Consider the following 23,952-nt stretch of genomic DNA (forward strand, 5'->3'; position numbering starts at 1 on the left):
GCTCATGGACTCTTGCCAATTACATGAAAGAAATGGCATTTGTATGGACATTGCCCTTAACAGGGCATTTATAAGGGACCCTGAACCCCAATTTTTTATTTCGTGATTCAGATAGAGCATGCAATTTTAAGCAACTTTCTAATTTACTCCTATTATCAATTTTTCTTCGTTCTCTTGCTATCTTTATTTGAAAAAGAATGCATCTAAGCTTTTTTTTTTTTTTTGGTTCAGGCACTGGACAGCACTTTTTATTGGTGGATGAATTTATCTACCAATCAGCAAGAACAACCAAGGTTGTTCACCAAAAATGGGCCGGCATCTAAACTTAAATTCTTGCATTTCAAATAAAGATACTAAGAGAATGAAGAAAATTTGATAGGAGTAAATTTGAAAGTTGCTTAAAACTTCATGCTCTATCTGATTCACACAAGAAAAAATTTGGGTTCAGTGTCACTTTAATGCCCTTTTAAGGGCAATGCGTAGATTAGGTTTTTTTTAGATATTTTTTTTATTTTGTGGGTTTGGTGGGGGTGGGGATTTGAAATGTTAGTGGGTCTTTGTAATTTTTTTTCAGGTAAAAGAGCTGTTTAACTTAGGGCAAGACCTACAAAAGGCCCTTTTAAGGGCTATTGGTAGTTTATTATAGATTAGGTTTTTTATTTTGGGGTGTTTTTTTTTTTTTAAATGGGTATTAGAATAGGAATAATTGTTATGATTTTTGATAATTGTTTTTTGTGTAATGTTTTTTTTTTTCGTTTTGGGGTGTTTTTTTCTTTTTAGAATAGACATTTCTTATTTTTAATGGGCAGCAAAAGAGCTGAATGCCCTTTTAAGGGCAATCCCCATACAAATGCCCTTTTCAGGGCAATGGGTATATTATATTTTACTTTATTTTTATGTTGTGGGTTTGGGGGGTGGGGGTTTGCATACTGTTAGGGGGTGTTTGATTTTCTTTTTTAGCTAAAGAGCTGTTAACTTTAGGGCAATGCCCTACAAAAGGCCCTTTTAAGGGCCCTTGGTAGTTTATTATATATTAGGGTTTTTTATTTCGGACTGTGTTTTTTTTTTTTTTTTTTTAAAGGGTATTAGAATAGGAATCATTTTTATTGTTTTGGATAATTTCGTTTGTTATTTTTTGTAATGGTAGGTTTTTTTATTTTGTGTAATTTTAGTGTTTATTTTTAGTGTAAGGCAGCTTAGATTTTATTTCACAGGTAAGTTTGTATTTATTTTAACTAGGTAGTTAGTAAATAGTTAATAACTATTTACTAACTAGTCTACCTAGTTAAAATAAATACAAACTTACCTGTGAAATAAAAATAAAACCTAAGCTAGCTACAATATAACTATTAGTTATATTGTAGCTATCTTAGATTTTATTTCACAGGTAAGTATGTATTTAGTTTTAAATAGGTAGTTAGTTAATAATTGTAATTTTAATTTAGGTCTATTTTAATTGTGTTAAAGTTAGGGGGTGTTAGGGCTAGGTTAATAGGTTTATTTAGTGGTAGTGATGTGGGAGGCCAGAGGTTTAGGGGTTAATAGCTTTATTTAGTTGCAGCAATGTCAGGCAGCGGAGGAATAGGGGTTAATAGATTTATTAAAGTGTGGGAGATGTTGGGGTGCAGGGGATTAGGGGTTAATAACTTTAGTATAGTAGTGGCAATATTGGGAGCGGCAGATTAGGGGTTAATACATTTATTTAGGTGGCAGCGATATCGGGAGTTGCAGATTAGGGGTTAATAACATTATGTAGGTGTCGGCAATGTCGGGGCAGCAGATTAGGGGTGTTTAGACTCGGGTTTGTGTTTAAACGTAACATTTTTTTCCCATAGACATCAATGGCGCTGCGTTACAGCGCTTTTTATTCTGCGATCGCAGGTGTTTTTTTCTGACCCACTCTCCCCATTGATGTCTATGGGGAAAGCGTGCACGAGCACGTCAAAACAGCGCTTGTATTTTGTGCGGTATGGAGCTTAAAACCATCATATCGCACGCACAAGCCGACTGTTTCAAAACTTGTAATGGCTGTGCTATAGTGGGTTAAATAACGCAACTTTTGTTGCGTTAGTTAAATTCTCTATAGCGCACATCACTCGTAATCTACCTGATTATGTTTCATTGAGGAATGAGTTTTTGTCAAATATTTTTGAGACATCAATCTAATGTTTGGGGGGGAGAATATTGATTAGCTTTTAGAAACTCTCAGATCTAGATGATAATGCAATGCTTATTGGAAACAATGTTTTGCTCATAAAAGCAAAGATAACAGATTGCCTCATTATAGACAGAATTACAGGAAATAATGACTGCTTTTCTTGACCCCTGGGAATAAAACTCCTGATTAAAAGAAAGACAAAAAAGTAAAAATATTCAAGCTAAATGTGAGATATACTTTGTTCTACACACAAACGTAGTTCATATGAAAAAAATCAGCAGATGTTAGAAAAGCTGTACCTAGTTATTGCCTGGTTATTTTGTGTCTTTCTGTGTCAATGAGTCAAGGAAATACAAAACAGATTCATCAAAGTGTTATCCATTAAAGGGACAGTCTACAATAGAATTATTATTGTTTTAAAAGATAGATAATCCCTTTATTACCCATTCACCAGTTTTGCATAACCAACACCGTTATATTAATATACTTTTTACCTTTATCTAAGTATCTTCTGACAGCCCCCTGATCACATGACTTTTTATTTATTATCTATTGACTTGCATTTTACCCAATTAGTGCAGTGTCTGCCACAAGCCCACATGAACTAGCAGTCTCCTGTTGAGAAAATAAAATAAAAAAAGCATGTGATAAGAGGCTGTCTGTAGTGGCTTAGAAATAGGCAGACATTTTATGTTATAAAGTATATTAATATAACAATGTTGGTTGTGCAAAACTGGGGAATTGGTAGTAAAGGCATTATCTATCTTTTTAAACAATAACAATTTTAGTGTAGGCTGTTCCTTTAAAAGGGACAGTAAACACCTTGAGATTTTTACACAAAGGGGCATATGTATCAAGCTCTGTATGGAGCTTGATGCCCCGTGTTTCTGGCGAGCCTGCAGGCTCGCCAGAAACAGCAGTTATGAAGCAGCGGTCACAAAGAACGCTGCTCCATAAACTGTCCGCCTGCTCAGAGCAGGTGGACAGACACCGCCGGAAATCAACCCGATCGAGTACGATCGGGTTGATTGACACCTCCCTGCAGGGGGCAGCGTTGCACCAGCAGCTCTTGTGAGCCGCTGGTGCAATGCTGAATACGGCAAGCGTATTGCTCGCCATTCAGCGAGGTCTGGCGGACCTGATCCACAGTGTCGGATCAGGTCCGCCAGACCTTCATACATATGCGCCAAAATGTTTAGTTTGCATCTTGAAACAACTTATTATATTTTCGTTATTTACTTTGCACTTTTTTACTGTAATTTAGCTCTGAAAATTAAGCAATTTCTTACCCTTCAATCTTGAAATGCACCTGCTGACTTCTCAAGGATAGGGATGGGCAAATGTTTTGCAACATTTGAAAAATGAAACGAATTTTAACTCGTTTGTTTTTTCGTTTAGAATTTAGAATGTTTGTAAATTTTTAATGCTTTCTTTAAATGCAATACTCAATTAGAATGTTTCTAATTTGAATATTGCATAGTTCGAATTGAATTATGCAATATTCAAATTAGAAAAATTCAACTTGATATATTTGCAATAGTATTTCTAATAATGTCATATACTAATTATGCAATATTTTAAATAGAACATTTTTAATCAATATTTTTATATCAATTATGTATCATTTTACTAAATTCCCTGTTACATTTGAAATTTTGAATGCGGATATTCAATTTAATTATGAACATTCGAAAACTAAGGTTACATTAGATATCCTGATATAACATTTGATTACCAAAATTTTAAAGAATGTTCATTGCTATCAACATTCGATTGTTTAAAATGAATGGCCACAGGACTATTGGTTTACCAAGCAAATCGCACTTTCACCACATTCTCCCATCCCTTCTCAAGGCTATAACCCTGCTACATATTTGTCTTAAATTGGTTTTAACTGATAACAACTACAATACAATTCACTTTATACTAATTGTACAACAATGTCTAGCCAATGTCTGTGAACTAAAGTCCAGATTATCTCCTCCAAATAAGTAAGGCAAATGGTGGGTGAAGACCTGGCTGATAGGTTATTCTATAGCAACACAACAGAAATGTCTTGTAATTAAAATGTGTCTACTATCCTTTTAAAATCAAAATAAATAAATCCAAATAAAAAAATAAAAAACATTTTAAGATAATGATTGTGATGTTCTGTCTATCAATGCCCAGATCCCTTAAAATGTTTAAGAGTAATTGACCATCATATTAAAGGGACAGTAAAGTCAACATTAAACTTTCATGATTCAGATAAAGCATGCAATTTTAAACAACTTTCCAATTTACTTCTATTATCTTATGATTTTGTTCTCTTGGTATCCTTTGTTGTAAAACATACATAGGTAGGCTCAGGAGCAGCAATGGGATATAGCTGCTGATTGGTGGCTGCACATATATGTCTTATCATTGGCTCATTGAACAAAGGATACCAAGAGAATGAAGCAAACCTGTTAATAAAGGTAAATTTTAAAGTTGTTTAATAGTGTTGTCTCAAAAGTTGTCATTTTTTAAAAATAATTGGCAATTTAAATTTACAAATAAAATCATTTGAATAATAACTAGCCCTATACAGAATAACCATCACATATCTCATGCCATGTAAAATAAACACTTGTGACAAGCTGGACCTAAGTATATTATGTAGTCAATAAAATAGAGTGGTCATGTTTTCCTGGACAGTTATGAGTTACACATGCTGCAGGGTGTGCAGGGAGGAACATGAATTGAGCTATCCAGCTACACTATTCATGTGCTGTCCAGAAGCATTTTGTTCCTCCCTGTACATCCTGCATCAGGTGAAACATCTGTCCAGGAAAACACAGCTGAGCCAGCAACCGTATCTCTGCATGGAAACATATTAGGTTTCTTTAGCCTAAAACATAAACTTTACATCACGTTACACAAAATACCTTAAAATAACAAAGTACTAAAACTCAATGACACATGCAAAAGATTGTATTTGTTGAAAACATTAGAAGCTTAAAGTGAATGTAAATTTTCCTGTTGTTAGTAATAAATATTGATTCATCCTAGCTGTATTAGCAAAATCGCATTGTTTTTTTATTAAAAAGTTGAATATCAAGGATTATATGAGACTTTTTTACTTATCTCCGTTTGTGCTTTCAGCTCCTCCCATCCATTACTTCCCTGTTTCCTTCCTCATAACGTCTAGAGCGGTCCCACCCGCTCTATGACGTTTTGCAATGCTCGTTCACGGTGTCTTAATTTTGTGCGCATGCGTTTAACTTTTAGTGACTGATTTGCGCATGCATTAGTGAACCGCATTGCGATCGCGATCGTAATAATCTAACTAATATGCGCATGCGTCATGAGCGGTGATGTTCTCTAAGCTACATAGTATTCAATGAATGTTTCATTCATTGAATACTTTTCCAGCAAGCAACAGCTATTTTGAATTGCGAGTGAATACATCGGTCCTTGCTCAAAGTTTACTGCTGTATTATAAAAGCAGGTTTTATTACATTTGTCATCACAATTTATTACATTCGTTTGTACATTTATTTTTTCTATTTGCAACTACATTTGGATTGCCTAGTTTTACAATCGTTGCTACGTCCGAGTCAATAGAATACTGTTGTGGCTCCTGGCTTTATATGCGCATGCGAACAGCGTGAACGCGCAGCGCTTCGATATCCAGCTGTTTGTTTTACGCATGCGCATAGAAAATACGCATGCGCATAAAGAGAAAATGACGTTTGGGAAAAGGGGCTGGACGCCACGGGGTAATAATGATTATTAGTTGTGTGAAGTGTCAATCAAATTACAAAAAGCGGAACAAAATGGCGGGCGGAGGGAGAGAGCGAGTTGAAGATAACTAGATAAGTATAAAAATAGATCTAATGTTATTTATTTATAAAAACGATGACTTAAACTTATGCTATTTTTGGTTGCTCAAGCTTTTCGCGTTGTGTACTATCGGTGACTTTACATCCACTTTAAAGACAAAGTAATAGATAATAGAACACATTTGAGAAGCTTTTCCTCTTCACCAAAATAATTGATGGCAAGAGTGGTACAGTCTAGTACATATATAAAAAAAATCTTTAACCCCTTAATGACCAGCGATGCACCTTATACTTTGCTGGTCTGTCTATGGGTTTGCTGCTTTCAATAGAACGGTCTTGCCGCCAGTGCTATTTTAACAACCATTTCCGGAGGGAGGTTCTAATAGTGCTGTGTTGCTGCTCGCAGCAAGAAACACGCTATTATAGCAACACAATCCCTTAACAAACATTGATGTACAGGGTAAGGGGTTAAATGTTTCAAAGCAACCACAAGTACCGCTCATGCACACACAGACCAGAGACCAACCCTAAAGTACAATATAGTGGCAAAATGAAATGCTCTAATTAATTGAACCATGTAATTTTATCACTAGCCACTATGCAAGTGTTTAACCCCTACAATAAAATAGTTAAAGTACCACTCAGGAACTGCAGAGAACTGCTGGCCCTGAGCCAAAACTGCCAAGGGTACTTACAGGGCATGAACCCCAAAATGTTTTGTTTATGATTCAGAGCATACAAATTTAAACGACTTTCCAATTTACTACTATTTTCAAATTTGTTTAATTATTTTAGTTTTCTTTGTTGAAGGAGCAGCAATGCACTACTGGGAGCTAGCTGTACACATCGGAATAGATTACAAGTGGAGAATAATCAGTAACACAGGGGATAATATCTTTTGAGTGACCTCGCACAAGAATAACTCTAAAATGTAACGTTTTTTCTGCACTATTGATTTAATAGATGCAATATAGCCCATTGTGTGAGACAATGAAATAAGACATATATGTGCAACCAACAGCTAGCTCCCATAAGTGCATTAGTGTTCCTGAGCCTACCTAGGTATGCTTTTCAACAAAGGATACCAAGACAATGAAACAAATTAGATTACCAAAGTAAACTGGAAAGTTGCTTAAAATTGCATGCTCTATCTGAATCTGAATCATACAAGTTTAATTTTGACTCTGCTGTCCCTTTAAACACATAGACTTGATTATTGATAAAATTACATGCTATAACAATTAAATTGTGAAATTTTTCCCACTACAATGTCCCTTTAATACTTTGTCTAAAGGTGACAGTTTCCAAGGTAAGAATGAAAATAACATAACTTACTACTATTGAAAGTTTTGCTCCATTTTTTTCAACAAGTCCCACGGCATCTTGAATAAGTGAGAAGAGATTGAGCAGAACGTGTTCCATGTCATAAATTCCATGCATTTCTTTAGTGAGCCTATCAAGTGATACTATGTATTGATTCCAATGGGTGTCAATTTCCACCATGCCAGCAAGACATCCTTGCATTACCATCCCACAATAGCCAAAGCAAGGCCGAGCAAAAACAAGCCCTTGGCAGTGGGCGCAGTACCACATTTTCAGAAGAGTTCTTCCACAATCCTTGTTAAATTTCAAATAATCAGTTGTGTTAATCACCTCAATTCCCAGATTCAGTGCTTGAAGGAAGACCCTGGACGCCTGTAAGGATTTAGATACTTGTGTCATTATAGTCTTAGGATAATGACCAAATGCATTAGTGTCCCTCCTTGCAAGCCGGAGACACTCTATATTTTCCACAGTTTCTTGAACTCCAGGATTTAAGTAATGAGTGTATAACACTGGGAACAAGCTGTCAAAAAACTCATTTACCATATCGTTTACATTAATGTCTGATCCTAAAACGTAGAGGGAAATGTCTGTAAATATTTCACTGACAAATATAAAAGTGCTTGAAGAGATACTTTGGTAATGTCTCTTGAACATCGAGTTTGTGTAATTTCTTGCATGCCGTATAACCATTTCAAAAGCTTCTGCAAAAGAAGAAACAAAGAAAATAGTTATTAAATTCCTCAATATTATGTAGGACACATTACTATTATGATGATGATGATAAAAATAATAATCATACTACTAATTATTAATATTATTTTAGTCTCTTTTCATTCCACCTGTTTTACATTCTTCTTATTTTAATACATTTTACTCCATTTTGCTATTGCCTGATCTCTGCTTGTTTGCACCCTTAGAAAACGCCCATAACAAATAAACTACTCTACACTTTATGTAAACAATTCATTTTCTAATAGCATCTTACCTTGTTGAAAGTGACTTATAAATAATAAAACCAAACTCACAAAAATCAGCCAGTCTTTTTTGCTTTCACTAATCCTCACTATTCTTTCTCATCTTATGCTATTTATTTAATTTATTTTTATCTCTCTACTTCCTGTTGACCCTAATTCAAAAGGCATTTGGTCTGTTCTCTGTGAAGCACCTTACAGACGCTATAATTGTGCCCACAGTCCAGGGCTATATTGGAGCTTATTACAGATATTCCTTATTGTTGAACTTTAGAAATGAAGAATCTGTTGGCGCTTTACAAATAACTGATAATAATAACTTATTAAAGAAACTGCTCGTAAGAAATTTTTCACACTTTTTGTAGTGTGCATCAGAGTGTATACCAGGTGACTCAGAAAGTATGAATTGTATCACTATTACATAGTTTACCCATAGTCTATCATTTTGGTATTGTAAATTACCTCTATGAACGTACACATATTTACAAATTACAATTTATGAAAGTAATACAAGGAAACATTTATAAAAACCTAACTGAAATGTCTTAGATTCAATAAAACTCATTTGTAAAACTAACATCTTGCTGGGAAAAAAAAACTTGCAGTGAGTGGCAAGATCAGCTCCAATGTTCGATGAAGTTGCTTCTATCTTACAACCACTAACTTCCAGCTGCATAGAAGACTTTCACTGTTAAGAATACCAGCATCATCTAGGCTCTAAGAAATAGTCCACACATGTTCAAAAGAGAATTTTTTTAAAACGTTTACGAAAATAAAAATATAAAAAAGACAGACAACCTTGTCAGGTTTGATATAGTGACACATGACCATGAGATGTGACATCTCACAAGGGCAATAACATCTTTTTAAATTTTGCAAGCTGCGTCAAGGTATTGGTGAAAAATCCTTGCCTTGAGAATAGCCGACAACACAGCAGAGATGCCAGCAGTAACCTCTTTTTTTGCATCTGTGAGATTGCCAGTACAAACACCATTCTATTCAGTGAGACTAATTTAATGTAACAAAACAGACATCTGAATATTTAAAAATTACATAGAAATACAGATCCCGTTTTGCAAACGTGTTACCAATGTGTTTGCAGTTGTAGTCATTGTCTTTCCACTTTTTCATCAGTTTACGTGAAAAGATAAGTGAAATGAGCCTAAATAAATATTCTCGATTGAACAATGAGACCCCTCAACTGCATAAAGAGCAGCTATGAATCCAGCCTAATGTATTGCTAAAAATGGTTTTGGCAAACTTTCTAACCATATGCACAGATTATCTTGACCACCTGCGCTTCAACAATAAGGGACTAGCTCCACAATATAAAAGATCTACCTAAAAATCTTTAAAATCCATATATAAAAAAAAACAAAAGAAGAGAAAAGAATGTTTTTATAAACGTTCTAACCATAGCAGGTAAATATAAATGTAAAGTTTAGTGCAATAAATCCTTCTGGAATATATTTGAAACCCCCCTATGAGGACAGGCAACTTGCATAACAAGGGTTTAGAATCATCATTCTGTAGCCTAGATCATCTTTCAAAATGATTGTATATGGCAGTGGCTTAAAACAGGGTGCACTTTTCTATCTGTGTCTCTTGTGTGACACTTGAGCTCATCTCTACAGATCTCACAATTATCATCATACATTAAAAAAGATGGTTCTAAAAAATAAAATTCAAAGAAGAAGCCGCTACCGAGCAAACAGTGAAAAAGTTTTTATTCCAAAATTAAAAGACACAAAACAAAGAGGAGAGGGCTCAACTGTCTTACGCGTTTCACGCCGCAAGGCGCTTACTCATAGACTTAGTCCTAGATTTGTGCGGTCAGTCCACCGCTTTTTTGCCAGCTCCACGCAGCCCTTGTCTGTCCGTAACCCATACTTTCTCACACACGTAGGTATTCTGTAGCGGTATTTATCTTTCTCACTAAAAAATAGAATGCCTCCTAATGGACAACCTCCACCAAAACTACTGCTCTAGTCAGTAGCGGACCTACTCAACAGAGGGCCCTGATGCAAAACTGTTATGTGCCCCTATAATAAACTATAATAAAATACACGCTGCTTTGTAAAATGATTTTGATAATATACAGCAGATAGACAGATAGATCTGCAACCTGCACTAATAAAAGGCTGCACACACCTTTGTATAGACTGGATGCTACGGGCAAATGCCAGCACTAGGGCCCTGGTGCCTCTGTAGCTGCTGCACCAATGGCAGTTCCACCCCTGGCTCTAGTCCTCTTCTTGTTGCATAACTCAGTAAATGTAACTATATCCTGATTTCAATTCATTTTATCCCTATACGTCTACCTTTATCTGGACTGTCCAGGTTTGTTTTCCCAGTCTCCTCTCTTGTGGTATAATTGCTCCTGAATCCTGTTTAACATTGTAAAAATCTGGCCCAAGGTATGTGTTTGACAAAGATGTCTGACTGCAGGAATCACACAAGGGGGTCAATTTATTATTGGCCGAAATGGGCTAATTCACCCTGTTACCCCATGAGCCTTTAGGCTCTCCGGAAACAGGAGTTAAGAAGCAGCAGTCTATAGACCGCTGCGCCTTAACTCATACGCCACCTCTGACGCAGTGGACAGCAATCAGCCCGATCCTATATGATCAGGCTAATTGACACCCCCTGCTATTGGCCAATTGGCCGCAAATCTGCAGGGGGCGGTATTGCAAAAGCAGTTCACTAGAACTGCTTGTGCAATGCTGAATACAGACAGCGTATGCTGTCCGCATTCAGCGATGTCTGGGGGATATGATACGCTACAACGTATCATGCCCGCCAGACTTTAATAAATTGACCCCAAGGTCTTTGTTGCTCTTATATTTACATTTTTTTTGCACACACTGTGGCATCTATGGCTCATTAGTACAGTGAATAATAAAATAACCCAACTAATTGGATGAACTGACAACTGTGAATCTCCTGTAGTTTACAGATAAGATCGACTAATACGATATGTAATATTTTGTACATAAAGGGCCAGATTACGAGTGGAGTGCAAACTTGTGCTTTCGCAAGCACAATATTTACTCTCCACTCAGTAATACCAGTGCATGCAAATGTGCCCTGGTATTACAAACAAAGTGCAATTCGAACACGACCTCGCATTTACATTGCATGGAAGCTTTGCGTTCATGAGAGCTCGCTTCCAAAGGCTCAAATGGGAGGCTTGTTCTGATGCCGTGATACATGACACAAAACCTAGCACAGCGAAGGGATTAAGTCACGCAGCGATGGGCAGCACATTTAAAATATATATGAATAATTTATACATATATATTTATGTGTTTATATGTGTATATACACATATTAACAGATAAATAAATATGTATATAAGCAAATACATATATATTTTCAGTTTTAACAGAGTCCTCATAGACTGCTATCTAAAGGCACTCTTCAGTGCCGTTTTTTTTCTAACACCCCAGACCCACTCACTTTAACCCCTAAAAACTGCTTTGTGCAGTTAGGATTTAAAAAAAAAAGAAAAAGATGCTAATATTTTTTATTTTATTAACCCCTTAATGACCACAGCACTTTTCCATTTTCTGTCCGTTTGGGACCAAGGCTATTTTTACATTTTTGCGGTGTTTGTGTTTAGCTGTAATTTTCCTCTTACTCAATTACTGTACCCACACATATTATATACCGTTTTTCTCGCCATTAAATGGACTTTCAAAATATACCATTATTTTCATCATATCTTATAATTTACTATAAAAAATATTATAAAATATGAGGAAAAAATGGAAAAAAACACACTTTTTCTAACTTTGACCCCCAAAATCTGTTACACATCTACAACCACCAAAAAACACCCATGCTAAATAGTTTCTAAATTTTGTCCTGAGTTTAGAAATACCCAATGTTTACATGTTCTTTGTTTTTTTTGCAAGTTATAGGGCCATAAATACAAGTAGCACTTTGCCATTTCCAAACCACTTTTTTTCAAAATTAGTGCTAGTTACATTGGGACACTAATATCTTTCAGGAATCTCTGAATATCCATTGACATGTATATATATTTTTTTAGAAGACATCCCAAAGTATTGATCTAGGCCCATTTTGGTATATTTCATGCCACCATTTCACCGCCGAATGCGATCAAATAAATTTTTTTTTTTACTTTTTCACAAATTTTTTCACAAACTTTAGGTTTCTCACTGAAATTATTTACAAACAACTCATGAAATTATGGAATAAATGGTTGTAAATGCTTCTCTGGGATCCCCTTTGTTCATAAATAGCAGACATATATGGCTTTGGCTTTGCTTTTTGGTAATTAGAAGGCTGCTAAATGCCACTGCGCACCACACGTGTATTATGCCCAGCATTGAATGGGTTAATTAGGGAGCATGTAGGGAGCTTCTAGGGTTAATTTTAGCTCTAGTGTAGTGTAGTAGACAACCCCAAGTATTGATCTAGGCCCATTTTGGTATATTTCATGCCACCATTTCACCGCCAAAAGCAATCAAATAAAAAAAAAAATTGTTCACTTTTTCAAACTTTAGGTTTCTCACTAAAATTATTTACAAACAGCTTGTGCAATTATGGCACAAATGGTTGTAAATGCTTCTCTGGGATCCCCTTTGTTCAGAAATAGCAGACATATATGGCTTTGGCGTTGCTTTTTGGTAATTAGAAGGCCGCTAAATGCTGCTGCGCATCACATGTGTATTATGGCCAGCAGTGAAGGGGTTAATTAGGTAGTTTGTAGGGAGCTTGCAGGGTTAATTTTAGCTTTAGTGTAGAGATCAGACTCCCACCTGACACATCCCACCCCCTGATCCCTCCCAAACAGCTCTCTTCCCTCCCCCACCCCACAATTGTCCCCGCCATCTTAAGTACTGACAGAAAGTCTGCCAGTACTAAAATAAAAGGTATTAAAAAAAATAATATTTTTTTTAGCATATTTACATATGCTGCTATGTAGGGTCCCCCCTTAGCCCCCAACCTCCCTGATCCCCCCAAAATAGCTCCCTAACCCTCCCCCTCTGCCTTATTGGGGCCATCTTGGGTACTGGCAGCTGTCTGCCAGTACCCAGTTTGCAAATAAAAATGTTTTTTTTTATTATTTTTTTTTATTTGTTTCTGTAGTGTAGCTTCCCCCCCCACAGTCCAATACCCCACCAGCCAAACCGATCACCAAATAAATATAATTACCCCTTTGATCCCCACTTCTAACTTAAAAATTTCTGTAGCGTAGTGGTTCCCACCCGCTCCCTCCCCGTGCACGTGCCCGCCCGGCCTCCCCGTGCACGTGCACGCGTCCGTGTGCGTCCCCCCGGTCGTCCCGCCCCCGATCCCGCCCCCCTCCGCATCACAAAGGCCATCGATGGCCGCCACCCACCTCCCACACCGGCTCCCACCCACCAACGAACTTAGCCGTTAATGTCCGGTGCAGAGAGGGCCACAGAGTGGCTCTCTCTGCACCGGATGGCTAAAAATGGTTATTGCAGGATGCCTCGATATCGAGGCATCACTGCAATAACCGGAAAGCAGCTGGAAGCGATAAGGATCGCTTCCAGCTGCTTTCCACACCGAGGACGTGCAGGGTACGTCCTCAGGCGTTAACTGCCTTTTTTTTGAGGACGTACCCTGCACGTCCTCGGTCGTTAAGGGGTTAAAGGTGCTACACACTTTATTTTGGGAGCAATTGGGTGACATTTTAAAAATTAACCAGAGGTCTGACCACTGGTTAATTTTTGGAGCGCTAATTGCTACTGCGAGCTTGTAATGGCTGGTTATTTATCATGTGCATGTAAACTGGTGATTTTGCCTGTTTACGGGCACGCGATAAATTAGTGCTCATCTTGTAATCTAGCCCATACTAAGTAATTTCCTTTGGGTAGAAACCATTGGTGGGTGTGGTCTATATTCCCGTATATTGCTCACTTGCTGTAAAGGGTCTTTAGGTCTTTTCAGATGTACTATTTAATTCTCTCTACACATATTACCTCCTCAAACATTATGCAGCAGCCAAGGCACCTGTAGGCACCAAAATCTTAAGCGCCCCCGGTTTGCATGTATGAACCTATAGATAAACCCTAAAACTTTATAGAATTATGTCTTTTTTTTACAGTAGCTGTTAATTTTGCCACATAAAAGGCACTCCATGATCTATAACAAAACACTCCAGACAGTATTTGCCCAGTATGATGAGATTCCAGTCAGAACAGTATTTTTTAATATTTATATACTATAATATAAAAGGCCAAGAGGGGAGGAGAGAGTGCAAAAGAGAGGGGGAGAGAGAGAGCGCAAAAGAGGGGGGGAGAGAGCGCAAAAGAGAGGGGGAGAGAGAGAGCAAAAGAGGGGGGGAGAGAGAGAGCACAAAAGAGAGGGGGGAGAGAAAGCACAAAAGAGAGGGGGAGAGAGCACAAAAGAGAGGGGGGAGAGAGCGCAAAAGAGAGGGCGGGAGAGAGAGCGCAAATGAGAGGGGGAGAGAGAGAGTGCAAAAGAGAGGGGGAGAGAGAGAGCGCAAAAGAGAGGGGGAGAGAGAGAGTGCAAAAGAGAGTGGGAGAGAGAGAGAGCTCAAAAGAGAGGGGGGAGAGAGCTCAGAAGAGAGAGGGAGAGAGAGAGCAAAAGAGAGGGGGGAGAGAGAGCACAAAAGATAGGGGGGGAAGAGCGCAAAAGAAAAGGGGGAGAGAGAGCGCAAAAGAGAGGGGGGAGAGAGAGCGCAAAAGAGAGGGGGGAGAGAGAGCGCAAAAGAGAGGGAGGGAGAGAGAACGCAAAAGAGAGGGGAGAGAGAGAGAGAGAACGCAAAAGAGAGGGGAGAGAGCACAAAAGAGAGGGGAAGAGAGAGAGAGAGCGCAAAAGAGAGGGGAGAGAGAGAGCGCAAAAGAGATGGGAGAGAGAGAGAGAGCGCAAAAGAGAGGGGGAGAGAGAGAGCGCAAAAGAGAGGGGGAGAGAGAGAGCGCAAAAGAGAGGGGGGAGAGCGCAAAAGAGAGGGGGGAGAGAGCGCAAAAGAGAGGGGGGGAGAGCGCAAAAGAGAGGGGGAGAGAGAGAGCGCAAAAGAGATGTGGGAGAGTGCTCAAAAGAGTGGGGGGAGAGAGAGAGCTCAAAAGAGAGGGGGAGAGAGAGAGCAAAAGAGAGGGGGAGAGAGAGAGCAAAAGAGAGGGGGGAGAGAGAGAGCGCAAAAGAGGGGGGAGAGAGAGAGCGCAAAAGAGAGGGGGGAGAGAGAGCGCAAAAGAGAGGGGGGAGAGAGAGCGCAAAAGAGAGGGGGGAGAGAGAGCGCAAAAGAGAGGGGGAAGAGCGCAAAAAAAGGGGGGGGAGAGAGAGCGCAAAAGAGAGGGGGGGGAGAGAGAGCGAAAAAGAGAGGGGGGAGAGAGAGAGCGCCAAAGAGAGGGGGGAGAGAGAGAGCGCAAAAGAGAGGGGGGAGAGAGAGCGCAAAAGAGAGGGGGGAGAGAGAGTGCAAAAGAGAGGGGGAAGAGCGCAAAAAAAAGGGGGGAGAGAGAGCGCAAAAGAGAGGGGGGGAGAGAGAGCGAAAAAGAGAGGGGGGGAGAGAGAGAGCGCCAAAGAGAGGGGGGGAGAGAGAGAGCACAAAAGAGAGGGGGAGAGAGAGTGCAAAAGAGAGGGGAGAGAGCACAAAATGGAGGGGGAGAGAGAGCGCAAAAGAGAGGGGGGAGATTGAGCGCAAAAGGGAGGGGAGAGAGCGCAAAAGAGATGGGGGAGAGAGAGAGAGCGCAAAAGAGATGGGGGAGAGAGAGAGCGCAAAATAGATGGGGGAGAGAGAGAGCGCAAAAGAGAGGGGGGAGAGGGAGCGCGCAAAAAAGAGGGGGGGGAGAGAGAGCGCAAAAGAGAGGGGGGAGAGAGAGAGCGCAAAAGAGAGGAGGAGAGAGTGCAAAAGAGAGGGGGAGAGAGAGAGAGCTCAAAAGAGAGGGGGGAGAGAGCTCAAAAGAGAGGGGGAGAGAGAGAGCAAAAAATAGGGGGGAGAGAGAAAGTGCAAAAGAGAGGGGGGAGAGAGCGCAAAAGAGAGGGGGAGAGAGAGAGCAAAAGAGGGGGGAGAGAGAGAGAGCAAAAGAGGAGGGAGAGAGAGAGCACAAAAGAGAGGGGGGAGAGGGCACAAAAGAGAGGGGGGAGAGAGAGAGGAGGGGAGAGAGAGAGGAGGGGAGAGAGGGGGAGAGAGAGGGGAGAAGAGAGAGAGAGGGGGAGAGAGAGAGCAAAAGAGAGAGCGCAAAAAAGAGAGGGGAGGAGAAAGCGCAAAAGAGAGGGGGAGAGAGAGAGCGCAAAAGAGGGGGGAGAGAGAGCGCAAAAGAGAGGGGGAGAGAGAGAGCAAAAGAGGGGGGAGAGAGAGAGCACAAAAGAGAGGGGGAGAGAGCACAAAAGAGAGGGGCGAGAGAGCGCAAAAGAGAGGGGGATAGAGCGCAAAAGAGAGGGGGATAGAGCGCAAAAGAGAGGGGGAGAGAGAGCACAAAAGAGAGGGGGGAGAGAGAGCGCAAAAGAGAGGGGGGGAGAGAGCACAAAAGAGAGGGGGGAGAGAGAGCGCAAAAGAGAGGGGGGAGAGAGAGCACAAAAGAGGGGGGAGAAAGAGAGCGCAAAAGAGAGGGGGGAAGAGGGCAAAAGAGAGGGGGGACAGAGAGCGCAAAAGAGAGGGGGGAGAGAGAGCGCAAAAAAAAGGGGGGGAGAGCGCAAAAGAGAGGGGGAGAGAGAGAGCACAAAAAAGATGGGGGAAAGAGAGCGCAAAAGAGAGGGGGGAGAGAGAGCGCAAAAAAAGGGGGGAGAGAGCGCAAAAGAGAGGGGCGAGAGAGAGCGCAAAAGAGAGGGGGAAAGAGAGCGCAAAAGAGAGGGGGGAGAGAGAGCGCAAAAAAGGGGGGGAGAGAGCGCAAAAGAGAGGGGAGAGAGAGAGCACAAAAGAGAGGGGAGAGAGCACAAAAGAGAGGGGAGAGTACAAAAGAGAGGGGGGAGAGAGAGCAAAATAGATGGGGGAGAGAGAGAGCGCAAAAGAGATGGGAGAGAGAGAGCGCAAAAGAGAGGGGGAGAGAGAGTGCAAAAGAGAGGGGGAGAGAGAGAGCGCAAAAGAGAGGGGGGAGAAAGAGAGCGCAAAAGAGTGGGGGGAGAGAGAGAGCACAAAAGAGAGGGGGAAAGAGAGAGCGCAAAAGAGATGGGGGAGAGAGAGCTCAAAAGAGAGGGGGGAGAGAGCTCAAAAGAGAGGGGGAGAGATGGCAAAAGAGAGGGGGGAGAGAGAGAGCAAAAGAGAGGGGGGAGAGAGAGAGCGCAAAAGAGAGGGGGGAGAGAGAGCGCAAAAGAGAGGGGGAGAGAGAGCAAAAGAGAGGGGGGAGAGAGAGTGCAAAAGAGAGGGGGAGAGAGCGCAAAAGAGAGGGGGAGAGAGAGAGCGCAAAAGAGAGGGGGGAAGAGCACAAAAGAGAGGGGGAGAGAGAGCGCAAAAGAGAGGGGGGAGAGAGAGCGCAAAAGAGGGGGGAGAGAGAGAGAGCACAAAAGAGAGGGGGAGAGAGAGAGCAAAAGAGGGGGGAGAGAGAGAGCACAAAAGAGAGGGGGAGAGAGCACAAAATAGAGGGGGAGAGAGAGGACAAAAGAGAGGGGGAGAGAGAGCGCAAAAGGGAGGGGAGAGAGCGCAAAAGGGAGGGGAGAGAGAGCAAAAGAGATGGGGGAGAGAGAGAGCGCAATAGATGGGGGAGAGAGAGAGCACAAAAGAGAGGGGGGAGAGGGCACAAAAGAGAGGGGGGAGAGAGAGAGGAGGGGAGAGAGGGGGAGAGAGAGGGGAGAAGAGAGAGAGAGGGGGAGAGAGAGAGCAAAAGAGAGAGCGCAAAAAAGAGAGGGGAGGAGAAAGCGCAAAAGAGAGGGGGAGAGAGAGAGCGCAAAAGAGGGGGGAGAGAGAGCGCAAAAGAGAGGGGGAGAGAGAGAGCAAAAGAGGGGGGAGAGAGAGCACAAAAGAGAGGGGGAGAGAGCACAAAAGAGAGGGGCGAGAGAGCGCAAAAGAGAGGGGGATAGAGCGCAAAAGAGAGGGGGATAGAGCGCAAAAGAGAGGGGGAGAGAGAGCACAAAAGAGAGGGGGGAGAGAGAGCGCAAAAGAGAGGGGGGAGAGAGCGCAAAAGAGAGGGGGGAGAGAGAGCGCAAAAGAGAGGGGGGGAGAGAGAGCACAAAAGAGGGGGGAGAAAGAGAGCGCAAAAGAGAGGGGGGAAGAGGGCAAAAGAGAGGGGGGAAAGAGAGCGCAAAAGAGAGGGGGGGGGAGAGAGAGCGCAAAAAAAAGGGGGGGGAGAGCGCAAAAGAGAGGGGGAGAGAGAGAGCACAAAAAAGAGGGGGGAAAGAGAGCGCAAAAGAGAGGGGGGAGAGAGAGCGCAAAAAAAGGGGGGAGAGAGCGCAAAAGAGAGGGGCGAGAGAGAGCGCAAAAGAGAGGGGGAAAGAGAGCGCAAAAGAGAGGGGGGAGAGAGAGCGCAAAAAAGGGGGGGAGAGAGCGCAAAAGAGAGGGGAGAGAGCACAAAAGAGAGGGGAGAGTACAAAAGAGAGGGGGGAGAGAGAGCAAAATAGATGGGGGAGAGAGAGAGCGCAAAAGAGATGGGAGAGAGAGAGCGCAAAAGAGAGGGGGAGAGAGAGTGCAAAAGAGAGGGGGAGAGAGAGAGCGCAAAAGAGAGGGGGGAGAAAGAGAGCGCAAAAGAGTGGGGGGAGAGAGAGAGCACAAAAGAGAGGGGGAAAGAGAGAGCGCAAAAGAGATGGGGGAGAGAGAGCTCAAAAGAGAGGGGGGAGAGAGCTCAAAAGAGAGGGGGAGAGATGGCAAAAGAGAGGGGGGAGAGAGAGAGCAAAAGAGAGGGGGGAGAGAGAGAGCGCAAAAGAGAGGGGGGAGAGAGAGCGCAAAAGAGAGGGGGAGAGAGAGCAAAAGAGAGGGGGGAGAGAGAGTGCAAAAGAGAGGGGGAGAGAGCGCAAAAGAGAGGGGGAGAGAGAGAGCGCAAAAGAGAGGGGGGAAGAGCACAAAAGAGAGGGGGAGAGAGAGCGCAAAAGAGAGGGGGGAGAGAGAGCGCAAAAGAGGGGGTAGAGAGAGAGAGCACAAAAGAGAGGGGGAGAGAGAGAGCAAAAGAGGGGGGAGAGAGAGAGCACAAAAGAGAGGGGGAGAGAGCACAAAATAGAGGGGGAGAGAGAGGACAAAAGAGAGGGGGAGAGAGAGCGCAAAAGGGAGGGGAGAGAGCGCAAAAGGGAGGGGAGAGAGAGCAAAAGAGATGGGGGAGAGAGAGAGCGCAATAGATGGGGGAGAGAGAGACCACAAAAGAGAGGGGGGAGAGAGAGAGTGCAAAAGAGAGGGGGGAGAGAGTGTAAAAGAGAGGGGGGAGAGAGAGAGTGCAAAAGAGAGGGGTGAGAAAGCTCAAAAGAGAGGGGGAGAGAGAGAGCAAAAGAGAGGGGGGAGAGAGAGAGTGCAAAAGAGAGGGGGGGGAGAGAGAGAGAGCAAAAGAGAGGGGGAGAGGGGGAGAGAGAGCTCAAAAGAGAGGGGGGAGAGAGAGAGCTCAAAAGAGAGGGGGAGGGAGAGAGCGCAAGGGGTGGAACCGCTGTACTGCAAAAAATGGCCCGTGTGAACGGGCTTTAGGACTAGTAGATTTATAATTTATACAAGAAAAGTGCAGGTTGTCTAGACTGAGGCTTCATTTAGAGACTTTGCTGACCAAGCCTGCAATGTGCTCAATCAACCAAGGGTCAGTTTTTTTTTTTTAAAGTGTGTTTATCCTGTGCAACAGCGCTGGCATTTTGCATTTTAGCAATAATATTTATACCTATGGTATTTTTATATTAAAGACTGCCCTCTGAATGTACAACCTGTCATTTTGATTTTGACAGTCGCTGCTGCTGCAGCTGATACCTTCCCACTGTGCACTCAGAACGCTCTGTAATAGCGCACAAATAGTCCCTCACTGTCACTCCCCATAAAAGAACCAACCCCCACACACTTACTCTCAGACTGCTCTGTCCACATTTACTGTAGAAACGGATTGGAGCAGCCAGCGTGGTGGCCATATTTGTTTAGGGCAAAGTTATCTACTATGGTGATTGAGGGCGACCTGCAGAGGTGTGCAGAAAAGGCACATGGAGCAGAGAGACAGGCACCCCTCTATGTCAGGCGCCCCTAGGCACATGCCTACTCTGCCTAATGGTAAATCCGGCATTATCTGTCCTCACATCCTTACTGTTAATGTAGTGATACATAAAAGTGCAAAAACACAATGTTGTAATGTGTTAAAGCATTTTATTAATTCACTATTGCTTGCCTATAACTAGGTGTTTTACCCCCTGCAAAGGGGTTAAACATATAGTTAAAGTAAGCTCCAGAACAGTAATGCACTAGTGGGAGCTAGATGAACACATCTGGAGAGCCAATTACAAATGATTGGTGTGTAGCCACCAGTCACAAGCTAGCATTCAGTAGTAGTGCATTACTGCTCCTGAGCCTGCCTAAGCATGTTTTTCAACAAAGGAAAGAAAAAGAACAAAGTAAATATGATAATAGAAGTAAATAAAAAAAAACTAGCAAAATTTCATGTTCTTTCTGAATCATGAAAAATTATAGGGATTTTTCTTTGTTCTCTTGGTATCTTTTGTTGAACGTATGCTCAGGAGCCTGCCCATTTCTGGAGCACTATATGGCAGCAGTTTTGAAAGAATCTTATCCATTTGCAAGAGCACTAGATGGCAGCACTAATTCCTGCTATGCAGTGCTCCAGATGCCTATCTAGGTATCTTTTCCCCACAGAGTAATGTGGGAACAAAGCAAATTTGATAATAGAAGTAAATAGGAAACTTTTTAAAAATAGTGTGCTCTGTCTGAATCACTAAAGAACATTTTTGGGTTTCATATCCCTTTAATTTTGACATGTCCCTTTAAGGCTAACTGATTGCAAACTAAATTGAACCTCTTATATGTTGGCAGCGATTAGAAAAAAACTGCATGCTACCTCAGTCATCTTTTTTAGATATGTACTTTGTACGACTTTGCATAAATATATCTCAGGGAAATTGCTTTTGTAATTAATTACTTCATTACTTCATCAATTAATTAATTACTGAAAGAAATGATACACCCTCTTACAAGGTTAATTCTTTTGGGAAGGTTGACGAAGAAAAGACACACAAGTGATAAAAAAAAGATTAGGATGTATAGTAGAGAATTTAAGCACCGCTACAAACATTATATACAAAAATAAATGCATAAATAAATTATACAGAACATGACAGTTAAATCAACCTGGAAATAATGCAGAATACATAAAGGAAAAACCTTAATTAAAGAACACACTCCCATTAAGTATTTTAATGGAGGGGAAAAATCACAAAAGAATAAAAACAGTCAACTATAACAACATTATCAATATTGCAACTAGTATCAGACTCTTATAAGGTGATTTTATACACACACATACAATAGATAGATGGATAGATAGATAGATAGATAGATAGATAGATAGATAGAGATTAATATATTACTCGTCGACTTACGACCGCGTTACGTTCTGACCTTCCGGTCGTAAGACGATTTGGACGTAAGTCGGACAAAATATATGGCATGTAAATAATATGGTCTATTGTGTGATGTGTTGGGCTGACATTTCATGATTAATAATAACAATAACACCAGAGTTGTTTTAAATTAAATTCCTTTACTAATACAGTATCATCACAGTATGAATAATAAAATAACCTTTACTGTACTGTACCTGTACTATGCAAATAATAACATAACATTTTAACATTTAACATAACATTTTAACATTTACTGTACCTGTACAGTAGTTTGCAGGAACTTTAACACTTATTTTACTTTAAATTTTTTAGAAAAGTAACTGAACTTAAATTTTTCTTTTACTGTACTTTTACAGTTATGTCATCAGAGTTATCATCTTGGTGAGTTGAGGCTGGAGGGGTTTCAGATGCAGTGTTCTTTTCAAAAAACATGCTGAGCTTTGTTTGACGCGTTTGTTTCTTTTTCTCCTCATAGATTTCACGATAGCCACGCACAGCTTCCTGAATTTGACGGTCAACCTTGTTAAATCTTTCAACATTCTGGTCCATGTTTTCAAAACAGGAGACAGCTTTATTTAGCAATGTAAAGCCTTCAGCCAACCCCTTTGCAGTGAATTTCTTCTCTGGCTCTTCTTCTTCTTTGTCTTCTTCCTCTCTCCTATTTTCCTCTGCAACTCTCTCTGCTTCCAGTTCTATTAGATCTTCATTTGAAAGTTCTTTTGACTCATAATCTAACAGCTCTTCTACATCTTCCACTTCACATTCCAATTCAAGATTGTTTGCAAGTCTTACAATGTTTTCTCGAATTTTATCAAGCTCTTCCTCTGTTTCAAATCTCTCAAATCTGGTCACATATCGTTTTAGGCACTTCTTCCAAATTCCATTCATGCACTTTTCTGTTACATCCTCCCACGCTGCTGCAATATTTTTTATGCACTGAAGAATGTTATAACTTTTCCAAAAATCACGCAATGTTATGTCATCATCAGCATCTGTAGCAGCTATGGCTTGGGCGAATGTAGATCTGAGGTAGTATGCTTTAAACGTGGCAATTGCCCCTTGGTCCATAGGTTGAATGAGTGGTGTTGTGTTAGGTGGCATATAAACCACTTTTACATCAGGATTAAGGTCACCCAGGTGTGGTGGATGTCCAGGTGCGTTGTCTAAAATCATTAAAATTTTGAACGGGATTACTTTCCCTAAGCAATATTCACGAACTTGGGGAATGAAACAGTTAACAAACCAGTCTGTGAACAATGCCTGAGTCATCCACGATTTAGCATTTGACCGGTAATACACAGGCAGCGTGTGCTTATTAATGTTTTTAAATGCACGTGGGTTTTCTGAGCGATAGATAAGAAATGGCTTAAGCTTAAAACCAACAACGTTTCCTCCAAGTAACAAGCTTACACGATCTTTGAATGCTTTAAATCCTGGCATGGTTTTGGATTCTTGGTGAATGTATGTGCGCTCAGGCATCCGTTTCCAGAACAGACCCGTTTCATCAACGTTGAATATTTGTTCAGGTAAATACCCTCCCTCTTGGATTAATTCATCCAAAGTGTCAATGAACTTTGCAGCGGCTTCTGAATCTGCACTTGCTGCTTCTCCTGAAACCCGCACATTATGCAGACTGAATCTTCTTCTAAAACGTTTAAACCATCCAGTGCTTGCCTGGAAATTCTCTTTGTAATCCTCACCAGCTTTCTCCTTTAAAGTCTCAAACAAACTTTTAGCCTTCATCTGAATTGTTAGAAGGCTTATGGGTGTACGTTTTTGTATTTGATCTTCTATCCACAACATTAATAATTTCTCCATTTCATGAATGGGCCCTTGACGTTGTTTTGTTATTATTGTTGATTTCATTGGTGCGGAACCTTTTACAGCTTCACGTATGCGTTCCTTGTCCTTAATGATTGTGGAAACTGTGGAATGCGACAGTTTCATATCACGGGCAATCGCATTCACTTTTTTACCTTCGTCATACTGCTTTATTACTTTCATTTTTAACTCCAAATCAAGAGCTTTCCTCTTCTTTGTAGCCTCTTTGCCACTACACGGTACCGGCCTTTTGGACTGCGACATGGTCAGACCCATACAAAGGCTGCTGCTTACAGTCACTTCTCATCACACACAAGCACCGCCTTTGCGCACACAAGCAGTCTTGCTGATGGTCGTAAGTACCGCCTTTGCGACCGATGGTCGTAAGTACCGC

The 23,952-nt window shown here is 41.3% G+C and overlaps 1 protein-coding gene across 1 annotated transcript in view; it reads right to left on the minus strand.

The window, feature by feature from the left end:
- GPC3 (glypican 3) overlaps window positions 1–23,952 on the minus strand; it is a 1,305,553-nt gene that overhangs the window by 682,431 nt on the left and 599,170 nt on the right. Inside the window, exon 3 of the mRNA XM_053699264.1 lies at window positions 7,297–7,988. Within this exon, the coding sequence (XP_053555239.1) occupies window positions 7,297–7,988 (692 nt within the window). The remainder of the gene's footprint in view (window positions 1–7,296; window positions 7,989–23,952) is intronic.

This window comes from Bombina bombina, chromosome 1, assembly GCF_027579735.1.
Source record: "Bombina bombina isolate aBomBom1 chromosome 1, aBomBom1.pri, whole genome shotgun sequence".
In the NCBI taxonomy this organism is placed as follows: Eukaryota; Metazoa; Chordata; class Amphibia; order Anura; family Bombinatoridae; genus Bombina; species Bombina bombina.